The following is a 12,574-nucleotide window of genomic DNA, read 5'->3' as shown; positions in this document are numbered from 1 at the left end:
TTCTTTGCCTACAATTGAATAATTATAATTAATTCCTTTTGCTTAAATATAATTACCAGTTGGTGGCTGTTTTATGCTTTTGGGGTGACACGTCAGTTTGTGGTCAGTTATATATAGTTTTAGATTTCAGTGACTGAATCAAAATTGATCAATCTCTCTGCTTTATTCACATGGACCAGACAGTGTTCCTCTTTGTGTCATACAGGAAGTTAATGTTTTGACTTTTCCTATGAAAAATGTCACACAAATGTTCAGACTAGCTGTGCTTTAAAAAACTGCCAACTGAGAGATGTTAATGAGAGCAATAAAAGCCAGAGTTGTCTGCAAAGGACATTTTCATTTTGTGGCTCTGGCAGGTTAAGCATTGATGTTCTAATTGAATTCATAGTGAGGCCTCCTTTGTTTCTGCAAGCATCTGACAGGCCAGATGTGCACACAGTGTTGGGCTTGGCATAGCTTCTGGACTGTATGTTAGCCAGTGAATCCCCTCTTTGACCATAAATGAACGGTTATCTGAAAAGTACAAAGCCTTTTTGTTTCAGGAACTTTTGGGGGAAACTACCAGTGCATGTAAAATAGACACACTATTAAGAACTTGTAAAACTTCTCAACTTCATTACCTAGAAAGGTCAGGGTCAGCATCTAGATCCCTCCTTCATTATCTTTAATTTAGCAACAGATGGCTATGTTTTATTTTGTGAAGTTTCTACATTACCTTGTGGCCTTTGGAATGTTAGTTAAAGTTCCTGATGGAGCTCTTGCTTGGGAACCCTGTCTTTGGGAGCCAAACCATGCACATTTTAACTGGGCTATGAACTCATATCTCTCTTACTCCATCAACATTTACTTTATGGACTACACAGAAGAACTCAGTTATATACTTCTTTCCAATTTTAGAAGGAATGCTGTCATGATAATAGTAAAAAAGCAGGATCTAGCATTTATTTAGAAATTACTATGAGTTCCATACCATGCTTAGTTCTTTATGCAAATTCAACCATTTAATCTTTGCAACAACCCCTATGAGGTGAGTGTTATTATCCCCATTTTATAGACAAGTTGAGATGTAGAATTTGGATAACTTTCTGAAAGCTACTCAGTAGTGAAACCAGTATACCAATCCAGGTGGTCTGTCCCAGACTCATATTCCTTTAAGATTTTTTAATTATATAAAATATTTGCCTGCTTCAAACTTCAAACTGTAAAACAAAATATATGGAAAGATCCAGCTAGATTCAGCTCAACTATTTTGGTAACTTTTCTATAAGTCTCTCTCCCTTCCCTGTTTTCTTCTCACTCTGCAGAGTTAACCCTTTTTGTTGTTTTTGGTTTATTCTTTTATTGTTTCATTATGAAAATATATACAAATATGTATGCGTGTGCCACTGTCTGTATATAAAACTCTCCTCACTAATCAGGATATGCTATAGTTATTTTGTTTTCAGTTTATAAACTTTAAAAATGCGTTTTCTTATCAGAAGCAAGTTAATGAGACCAGTCTGGTAAATATATTTTACATCACTTTGCAGATATCTTCTGCCTGAGTACTGAACTGACATTCCCATCCACTCAACATTTTATGTTCTGCCTCATGCTTGAGATGTTTGAGTTCTATAGCAAGATAAAGCAGCTTCTCACGCTCTGCCTTAAGTAAAAATGTTTCTCTAGAAAACTTAGATCTCATGCTCTTTAATCTGACTAGCTTGTAAATTTGAAATCGGGCTTATCATATGCCTGCTGTTTTTCTCTAAAGGGGAAGGGATACTTATAATAGTCATTGGATTTAGTTTTTATTTGCTTAAGAAAAACAGGTGTGTATTGGTTGGTGTTTCCCAGACTTCACCTTCATGGAGGTTTGGGTATTTCTGAAGCCATAGACAAGGACCAGATTTAATTGGCCTCTGCTTTTGTATATCTTTGTCTAGAGTCTTCAAGTTACTCTTCTGTTTGGTAAGCATGTGTATAGTTTTATAGGGCTATAATAGCAAATTAACACAAACAAGGTAGCTTAAAACAATAGGAATTTATTATTTCACAGTATGAAGGCCAAAAGTAAATCAGCCAGTCATGCTCCCTCCATAGGTTTTAAGAGAGACTCATTCTTTGCCTCTTCCAGCTTTTGGTGGATGTCAGTATTCATTGATTTGTGGATCAATGAATCACTCTAATCTCTGCCTCCATGATCACACTGTCTCCTCCTCTTCCATTTCAAATCTCCCTCCACCTTTCTCTTGTAAGGACTAAGAGCCCACTTGGATATTCTAGAATGGTATCTTCATCTGAAGATTCTTAACTTAGTTACATCTGCAAAGACCCTTTTCCCAAATAAAGTAATATCCATAGTTTCTGGGAACTAGGATGTGGACATATCTTTTTGGAGACCACCATTCAGTCCACTGCAGTATGTTTTTAGGTTAGGAAACTATATAGAGCAGATTTCATAAGCAGTTATGTCAAGTTTGAAGATATGCCTTATGCTTTGTAATTAGATAATTTGGCATTATTCATTATTAATCAAGCCCAAAGCATGATTTTGTAATCAACTGATATATTTTGTAAAGACTATCACTTGGAAAATAATGAAATATTTTAGGATATTGACAGTCACTTTCCAGATCTAAGGAAGGATTTTCCCACAACACCATCTTTCCCAAAGATAGTAGTTTAGCAAATTGGAAATTTGCCACCACTGCTTAACCACTGACTCATTAAAGGCACTCTAAGGCCAGGCACTGTGCCTCACGCCTATAATCCCAGCACTTTGGGAGGCCAAGGCAGGCAGATTGCTTGAGCTCAGGAGTTTGAGACCAGCCTGGGCAACCTGTTGAAACCCTGTCTCTACAAAAATTACAAAAAAATTTTGCAAAAATCAGCTGGGCGTGGTGGTAAGTGCCTGTATTCCCAGCTACTCAGGAGGCTGAAGTGGGAGGATGGCTTGAGCCTAGGAGGCGGAGGGTGCAGTGAGCCAAAATCATGCAGCGTACTCCAGCCTGGGTAATATAGTGAGACTCTGTCTCAAAAACAAAAAGAAATTAAATTCTGGAACAGAAAAACTTTAGAGAGAAAACTAGCGAAAATCTGAATGAAGTCTATAGATTAGTTAATATTATCATAGCAGTGCTACTTTCCTGGTTTAGGTAATTGAACTCTGGTTATATAAAGTGTAAACAGGGAGGCTGAGGCAGGCGGATCACAAGGTCAGAAGTTTGAGACCAGCCTGACCAACATGGTGAAACCCTGTCTCTACTAAAAATACAAAACAGCTGGGCATGGTGGCGTGCACCTGTAATCCCAGCTACTCAGAAGGCTGAGGCAAGAGAATCGCTTGAACCTGGGAAGCAGAGGTTGTGGTGAGCCAAGATTGGGCCACTGCACTCCAGCCTGGGTGACAGAGCAAGACTCTGTCTCAAAAAAAAAAAAAGTATAAACAATTAGAGGAAACTAAGTGAAGGATATATGGAAACTGTACTATTTTGGTAACTTTTCTCTAGATCTAAAATTCAGTGGATACTTGTTGCTTAATATAAGAGAGTTGAGGATTGTTTGTACAAACTGTTTTGAGTAACCTGTATTGTTGGTTTAAATTTAGAGAGCCCAAGAAAATAATTCAGGAAGGACTCCATTACCCTTTCTTAAATCCCAAATAAGCTGGCTTCCTTGTCAGTACTTCAAACCTTTCCAAACAGAAGTCGATCTGGCCATTTAGGAAGTTAGAGATGTTTCTCTCATTGGAAGTAGAGTGGATGGGGATGGCCTTTTTAAAAGGAGAACATTGAATGGTATCAGTTACATAGTGATGGTCTTCTCAAGATATGTGTAATATCTTTCCAGGTGTTCCGGAAGGACCTCATCAGTGCCATGAAAATTCCAGATTCTCACCACATTAATCCTGACAGCTATTACCTCTTTGCTGATACATGGAAGGAAGAATGGGAAAAGGGAGTCCAGGTACCAGCCAGTCCAGATACTGTTCCACAGCCTTCTCTCAGGTATTTGCATGCATGCACCTTTGAGTTAGGGAATGAATGCTCTCATGGTTATCTGTGTGCTGCTTGGAGAGAAACATAGAGTTGCTGATTATACATATATCGTACAAAGTCATACCATGTTCAGCAGTTCACTCAGACCAGTGGCATATTTTACCAGGCTGTAATACGTCAGTAGTTAAAGTCAGACTTAAGTATTTAGGGACGTAGTATGTGCCCATTCATAGGATAAAACCATTTGAAGTCCAATCTGAAATTATGATAAAATTTTGGAGACAAGGATTTCCAACCAAGTCTGACTCAACAGTCAGCAGCACTTATTAGTCTTCTGAGAGAAACAGAATTAATTACATAATGCCTGTCTTAGTCTGTTTACCATTGTTATAACAATACCTGAGACTGTATAGTTTATAAAGAAATATTTGGCTCACAGTTCTAGAGACTGGGAAGTCTAAGGACATGACAGCAGCTTCTGACAGGGACTTTTATACTGTGTCATAATGTGTCAGAAAAGAGGAAGGACAAGTGAACATGTGTTTAAGAGCCCACAAGAGTGAGCCAAGCTCACTTTTATGATGACCCACTCTTGTGAGAGTTAATTCACTCCTGCAGGATCTCATTCCCACAAGAACTAACTGCTGCTATAACAGCATTAGTCAATTCATGAGAGCTTCACCCTCAGTACCCAATTATCTCTTAAAGACCCTACTTCCCAACACCGCCATGTTGGGAATTAAGGTTCCAATACACAAACTTTTGGGGACACATTCAAACTATAAACTGTGGGAAGTTGCAATATAATAGGGCCTTAAAGTAATGGTATGTATAAATAGAGGGCCAAAAACATAGAGTTTGTAAAATGCATAAACCCAAATAAAAGGGGATTACTAAAATAATTGAGTTGACTATAAGCACATGGCCTTCATTTACATTAGACCTGAGAAGAAAATTGAAGTAGGAGAGGGCTTTGGTTTTGTAGAAAGAGGAGAGAGGGACTTTTCTGCCAGAGGAAGTAATATGTTCAGCTCAAGAGTAGTGACTGGTTTTGGAAGCCATTTTTTCTTTCTGGTCTTTGTGTTTCCAGTACTTTACACAAAGGTTGGCATTAAATAAAATGTTCAGTAAAAGTTTGAGTGAATGAATAGAATAGAATGTAGAATGCCAAGTAAAGGGGCTAGTGGGACCTGCTGGTTACTGTAAGAAATTGTAGATCTCATTGTACATCCATCTATTTCTGTTACATGTTAGGTTTTTTTAAGAGCAGAGGTAACATCCTTGAATTCTCTGCTCCTAGTACTAGGTTCTTAATACCTAGTCATGCTCCAGAAATGCTTGTTGGAATCATTTTGAGAAGCCCAAGCTGTCCTACCCCCAGAGAGGCTGTCCATACTCTGTTAAGGAAAACTCCACAGCCTTGCTCAGCAAATGTCCCAAAACTCACTAGCTCATCATCAACACCATCTCCTGCCTCCTAAAAATCAGAATATCATCATGAATGAACATAGGAGTTGAGCATTTTCATGTCCTTGTTGTCAGTATTTTCTTTTTTTTTTTTTGAGACGGAGTTTCGCTGTTGTTACCCGGGCTGGAGTGCAATGGCACGATCTTGGCTCACCGCAACCTCCGCCTCCTGGGTTCAGGCAATTCTTCTGCCTCAGCCTCCTGAGTAGCTGGGAGTTGTCAGTATTTTTATACAATAGCAGCTTTAGTGCTAAGTTGACCATCACCATTTATTGATACTCCAAGGATTATTGAGAGTGACTAACATCTTGACTTTGGTCTTGTTCATAAGTCAATATCAATTGTCTACTCATTGGAGGTGATTTTAATCTTTTAGGCTAAGTGGAAAATGTCCAGTGTACCACTTTAAAAATGTTTTCTGATGAGTGTGCCATGGATAAATAGGGTAGTAAGAATGAAGCAACAGTTTAAGAACAGTAATTTAATTTTTTTTTTTTAATGAAAGAAAGAGAAATGGGGAGAGAGAACAGGAGTCTTGCCCTATTGCCCAGGCTGGAATGCAATCTAAAAATAGGTATTAAAAACCTCTTTTATGCCGATAATTGTGCTTAACAGCAAAGACAGGAACGAATAAGGGAAGAAAATAACAAACAAACAGCCAACCAATATTTCATTTAAGTCTGTGAAATGCTATGCAAATGCTGTCAAGAGTGATTTACTTCCAATTATGTGGTCACTTTCAAAATAGGTGTAATGTGATACTGAGAAAAATGTATGTTCTGTGGACCTGGGGTGAAGAATTCTATAAATATTCACTGAGTTTACTTGTTCCAGGTCTGAGTTCTAATCATAGATGTCCCTGTTAATTTTCTATCTCGTTGATCCATCGAATATTAACAATGTGGTGTCAAAGTCTCCCGCTATTATTGTGCGGGAGTCCAAGTCTCTTTATAAGTCATTAAGAACTTGTCTTATGTATCTGGGTGCTCCTATATTGGGTGCATTATATATTTATGATCATTGACTCCTGTTGTTGCATTGATCCTTTTACCATTATGTAATGTCCTTCTTTATTTCTTTTAGTCTTTGTTACTATTAAAGTCTATTTTGTCAGAGACGAAAGTTACAACTCCTGTTTTTTTTTTTGTTTTGTTTTTGCTCTCCATTTGATTGGTGAGTCTTCCTCCAGTCCTTTATTTTGAGTCTTTGTGTGTCCTTGCTTATGAGATGGATCTAGATACAGTGTACCGATGTGTTTTGACTTTTTATTCAATTTGCCTGTCTGTGTCTTTGATTGGGGCATTTAATCCATTTAAATTTAGGATTAATATTGATATTTGTGAGTTTAATATTGTCATTTAATGCTATCTGGCTATTTTGCCCATTAGTTGATATAGATTCTTCATTATGGAGATACTCTTTACCTTTCGGTAAGTTCTTGGGATGACTGATACTGGTCGTTCCTTTCTTTGCGTAATGCTTCTTTCAGAAGCTCTTGTAAAGCAGGCGTGGTGGTGATGAAATCTCTGAGTGCTTGCTTGTTCGCGAAAAATTTTATTTTTCCTTCATTTATGAAGCTTAGTTTGGCTGGATATGAGATTCTGGGTTGAAAAATCTTTTCTTTGAGGATATTGAATATTGACCCCCACTCTTCTAGTTTGTAGGGTTTCTGCTGAGAGATCTGCTGTGAGTCTGATAGGCTTCCCTTTATGGGTAACCTGACCTTTCTCTCTAGCTGCCCTTAGAGTTTTCTCCTTTATTTCTACCCTGGTGAATCTAACGATTATGTGTCTTAGGGTTGCTCTACTTGAGGAATATCTTTGTGGTGTTCTCTGTATTACCTGGAGTTGAGTATTGTCCTGCCTTACTAGGTTAGGAAAGTTTTCCTGAATAATATCCTGAAGAATATTTTCCAGCTTGGATTCATTCTCTTCATGACATTCAGGTACACCTAACAAACGTAAATTAGGTCTTTTCACATAGTCCCATATTTCTTGGAGACTGCTCATTCCTTTTTACTCTTTCTTCTCTAATCTTGTCTTCTGGTTTAATTTCATTAAGTTGGTCTTCAGCCTCTGATATGCTTTCTTCTGCTTGATCAATTCGACTGTTAAAACCTGTGCATACTTCGCAGAGTTCTCGTATTGTATTCTTCAGTTCCATTAATTCACTTATATTCCTCTCTAAATTGTCTATTCTCATTAGGATTTCATCAAACCTTTTTTCAAGGTTCTTAGTTTCTTTATGTTGGGCTAAAACATGTTCTTTTAACTCACAGAAGTTTCTTATTATCCACCTTCTGAAACCTAATTCTGTTAATGGAACGCACTCGTTCTCCATCAGGCCTTGTTCCCCTGTTGATGAGGAACTGTGATCCCCTGTAGAGGGAGAGGCATTCTGATTTTGGGTATTCTCAGCCTTTTTACATTGGTTTCTTCCCATCATTGTAAATTTATCCACCTGTCATCTTTGTAATTACCAACTTTCAAATTAGGTCTCTGAGTGGACCTCCAACTTGTTGATTCCCAGCGCCGGAATCTGAGCAACCCACTGTGCTGGCTAAAACAGCGGCATTAAGATTCTTGGTGCTTTTCTGCCCGGGAATCTCCGGTCTGGCTTCCCTCTTGAGTCCCTTTTTCAATCAGCTGAATGGGCGACTCTGCCTTCCCAGAGCTCCAAACGTCGACCAGAAGGGGACCCAGTCCCATTTACTCTGCACTGAGAACCGCCGTGCTGGCCACAAGAGTTGCGCTAGTGACCTGTGGGGCTCCTCCACTGGGAATCTCCTGGTCCGTGAGCAACAAAAATTTGTTTGAAAGTGTGGAGTCCTTTCCTCGTTCTCTGTGCTTTCACTGGGAGCTACAATCCTGAGCTGCTAGTAATCGGCCATCTTGGATCTCTCTCCAGTAATTTAATTTTTAAAAAATTTTTTGAAACAGGGATCTCGCTCTGTCACTCAGTATGGCGTGCAGTGGTGTGATGTCGGCTCACTGCAACCTCCGCCTCCTGAGTTCAAGTGATTCTCATGCATCAGTCACCTGAAGAGCTGGGATTACAGCCACGTGCCATCATGCCCAGCTAATTTTTGTATTTTTAGTAGAGACGGGGTTTCACCATGTTGGCCAGGTTGGTCTCAAACTCCTAGCCTCAAGTAATTCGCCCACCTTGGCCTCCCAAGTGCTAGAATTAAATATGTGAGCCACCACACCCAGCCTAAGAACAGTAATTTTAGGGACTGAAAGAGTTTAACTTATACTCAAATCTAGGGATATGCACTCCTAACTCATGTGTGGCTTCAGTGCTCTAATACTTGTTCCATGGGCTTCAAATATTTACCATTATAACTGAATCTCTTCTGTTTCCCATAATTCTTTGCCTGTCATATGAAACTCTTAATTTTAATGGAACAACAAGGCGGGCTATTAAACTATTGATCATATTGAATTCCTTAATGAAATTCTGAACTGGTTGCTCTTGGTAGGTATGTCAGTTTTTATTTTTTAGAAATTATCAGCTGGGCACAGTGGCTCACGCCTGTAATCCCAGCACTTTGGGAGGCCGAGGTGGGCAGTTCACGAAGTCAGGAGTTTGAGACCAGCCTGGCCAACATAGTGAAACCCTATCTCTACTAAAAATACACACACAAAAAAAAAATTAAGCCAGGCGTGGTGGCGGGCGCCTGTAATCCCAGCTACTCGGGAGGCTAGGGCAGGAGAATCGCTTGAACCCGTGAGGCAGATGTTACAGTGAGCTGAGATCACACCACTGCATTCTAGCCCAGGCGACAAAATGTTATCATGCAGAAAAAAAAAAGAAAATATCAATAGGACTTGTACTGTAGTATATAGCCTTTCCTATGGAACAGTAATTGTCAAATTTTAGGGTGCATCAGAATTATTGGAGGGCTTGTTAGAACAGATTTCTAAACCTCAGCCCCAGTTTTTTATTCAGTAGATCTGAGGTATGAGGTCTGAGAATTTGCATTTCAAACAACTCCCGACACAATGCTGATGCCACTAGTCTGGGGATGATACTTTGAGAACAATTTTGTTATGGAATATGTTTATCTTATTTCCTGAATTTAATGGAGATCTCCATACTTTTATCATCTTCCTTGGATTTCCCTTTTGGCTTTCAATATGAGCCATCCATTTTGGATGCTCCACATATTTGGGATTTGGCTGGAGTACCTAAACTTTGGAGTACCTAATTTCCTTAACTACAGCTGCTTATTGCAGCAACCCTTAACTAACATCATTTTGCATGGGTAAAACGATGTCTTGTGATTTTTTTACTTTCTAGATTTTTTTAATTTCATATCTTTGTGATATGAAATTATATTGGAACATTAATAAAGAATTTATTTTCATGTCCTTCAACAGATTTTCGAAATCAAATGTCTTCAATTAACGTTTTTAAGTACTACATAAATTCAGGCCTATTTAGCCCCATGGTATGAAGTTACTCTCAGACTTGTCTTTTATCTAGGAGCTAGGTAAAAAGGTTTTTTGACAGAGCTTTCTCTTTGCCATACATACACTCTTTTCAGTGACATGTATCTTTGTCTTTTGCCTGTTTTCTAATCAGATTCTTTATTTTTTTACTATTGTATGTTGAGAATTACTTATAAATTTGAGATACGAATCCATTGTCAAATATGTGGTTTGCAAATATTTTCTCCCAGTCTGTTTATAGATTGACTTTTCATCCTGTTAACATTGTTGCTCACAAAGTAAAAGTTTGTGATTTTGATGAAGTTCAGTTTACTAATTTTTTTTTCTTTTGGAGCATGCTTTTAATGGCGTGCTGTGAACTTTTCACCTAGCTCTATGTCTCAAAGATATTCTCTATGTTTTCTTTTAAGAGTTTTATAGTTTTACATTTAAATGCATGAACCATTTTGAATTAATTAAAAAAAAAAAAAAAAAAACAGAGTCTCGCTCTGTTGCCAGGCTGGAGTGCAGTGGCGGGATCTCTGCTCACTGCAACCTTCACCTCCCAGGTTCAAGCGATTCTTCTGCCTCAGCCTCCCTAGTAACTGGGACTACAGGTGGGCGCCACCATACCCAGCTAATTTTTGTATTTTTAGTAGAGACGAGGTTTCATCATGTTGACCAGGATGGTCTCAATCTCTTGACCTTGTCATCTGCCCACCTCGGCCTCCCAAAGTGCTGGGATTACAGGCGTGAGCCACCACGCCCAGCCCATTTTGAATTAATTTTGTAGAAGATGTGAGGCATAGGCCAAAGTTTAAAATCAGGTAAATTGTTTCTTCCCACTTTATTCATTTTTCAAAAGTGCTGTCGCTATTCCACTTTCTTTGTCTTTCCATTCAAATTTTATAATAAGCTTGTCCATATATACAAAAAACCTTGCTGAATTTTCATAAGGATTGCATTAAACCTATATCATTGGGGAAATTTGACATCTTTGCTATGCTGAACCTTCCAATTTTCCATTTATTTAGATCTTTGATTTCTTTCATCAATATGATGTAGTTTTTAGCAAACAAGTCCTATACACATTTTGCTAGATTCATACTTTTTGAGCAATTGTTAATGGTATTGTATTTATAATTTCGGTTTCCACATGGTCATTGCTAGTATACAAATACAATCAATTTTTGTGTGTTAATCTTATATTCCTCTAACCTTGCCGAATTACTTAGTTCTGGCAGTTCTATTTTTTTAAAAAAAGAGATTCCTTAGGATTTTCTGTGTAGACCATCATGTCATCTACAATTAAAGATCATTTTATCCTTGCCTTGTTCCCAATCTTAGGCGGAAGGCATTCATTCTTTCAACATATTAAGTATGATGTTGACTATAGGGTTTTTTGTTGATGTTCTTCGTCAAGTTGAGGAAGTTCACCTCTACTCCTAATGTGTTGTAGTTTTTTCATGAATGGGTTTGAATTTTGTCAAATGAAATGATCTGTATCAAATGATATGATCATGTGATTTTTTTTCTTCAGCCTGTTAATATTATAGATTACATTGATTTTTTTGAATATTGAACCAGCCTTGCATTGCTGAAACAAACCTGAGTATTAGCTTGGGCTGCCATAACAAAATATCACAAGCTGGATGGCTTAAACAACAGAAATTTATTTCTCAAAGTTCTGGAGGCTGGAAGTTCTAGATCAAGATCTTACAGAGTTCAGTTTCTGGTGAGGGCTGTCTTCCTTGCTTGCTGCCTTCTCACTGTGTGCTCACGTGGCCTTTTCCTTATGATCTTATTTAAGCTAAATTTCCTCCTGTAGGCCTTGTCTCAAAATACAGTCACATTGGGGGTTAAAGCTTCAACATAGAGATTTTGGGGGTAACACAATTCGGTTCATAACACCAAGTTGATTAGGGATCATGTATTTTTTATACTGCTTGATTTAATTTGCAAATATCTTGTTGGAAATTTTTATGTCTATATTCCTGAGGACTATTAACCTGTAGTTTTCTCATGATATATATATAGAAACTGGGTCTCACTCTCCTAGGCTCAAGTGATCCTCCCACCTCAGCCTCCTGAGTAGCTAGGATTATAGGTGTGGACCACTATGCCCAACTGATTTTTGTATTTTTTGTAGAGACAGTATTTCACCATGTTGCCCAGGCTGGTCTCAAGCTCCTTACCTCAAGTAGCCCTCCAGCATTGGCCTCCCAAAGTGCTGGGATTACAGGCATGAGCCAGTGCACTCAACCTTTCATGATATTTATATCTGTATTGTTTCAGGGTAATACTGACCTTATAAAATTAGTTGGGAAATAGTCCTTGGTCTTCTAGTTTTTGGAAGAAGTGGTATACAACTGGGGTTAATTCTTATTAAAATGTTTGATAGAATTCTCCAATGAAACACTCTGGACCTGGAGACTTCTCTTTTGGGGATTCACTTAACTATAAATTTGAGTTCTTTTTGTTTTTGTTTGAGGGCTTGTTCTGTCACTCAGGCTGCAGCAAAATGACACGATCATGGCTCACTGCAGCTTGAACCTCCTAGTAAGCCCAAGCAATCCTCCCACCTCAGCCTCCCAAGAGCTGGGACCATAGGTGTGTACCACCATACCCAGCGAATATTTTAAGAATTTTTTGTAGAGATGGAATCTTCCTATGTTGGACAGTCTGGTCTGAAAC

At 38.4% G+C, this 12,574-nt stretch overlaps 1 protein-coding gene across 2 annotated transcripts in view; it reads left to right on the top strand.

Annotated features, from left to right (window-relative positions):
- Window positions 1-12,574, top strand: part of JADE3 (jade family PHD finger 3) — a 166,490-nt gene that overhangs the window by 90,662 nt on the left and 63,254 nt on the right. For both annotated transcript variants that reach the window (XM_064364386.1, XM_064364388.1), the window contains one exon: window positions 3,832-3,989. In XM_064364386.1, the coding sequence (XP_064220456.1) occupies window positions 3,832-3,989 (158 nt within the window). The remainder of the gene's footprint in view (window positions 1-3,831; window positions 3,990-12,574) is intronic.

Source organism: Aotus nancymaae, unplaced genomic scaffold, assembly GCF_030222135.1.
Source record: "Aotus nancymaae isolate 86718 unplaced genomic scaffold, 86718_ANA_hifiasm-v0.15.2.pri h1tg000058l, whole genome shotgun sequence".
Lineage (NCBI taxonomy): Eukaryota > Metazoa > Chordata > Mammalia > Primates > Aotidae > Aotus > Aotus nancymaae.
Note: the sequence above shows the minus strand (reverse complement) of the source record. Positions and strands in the feature narration are given on the sequence as shown.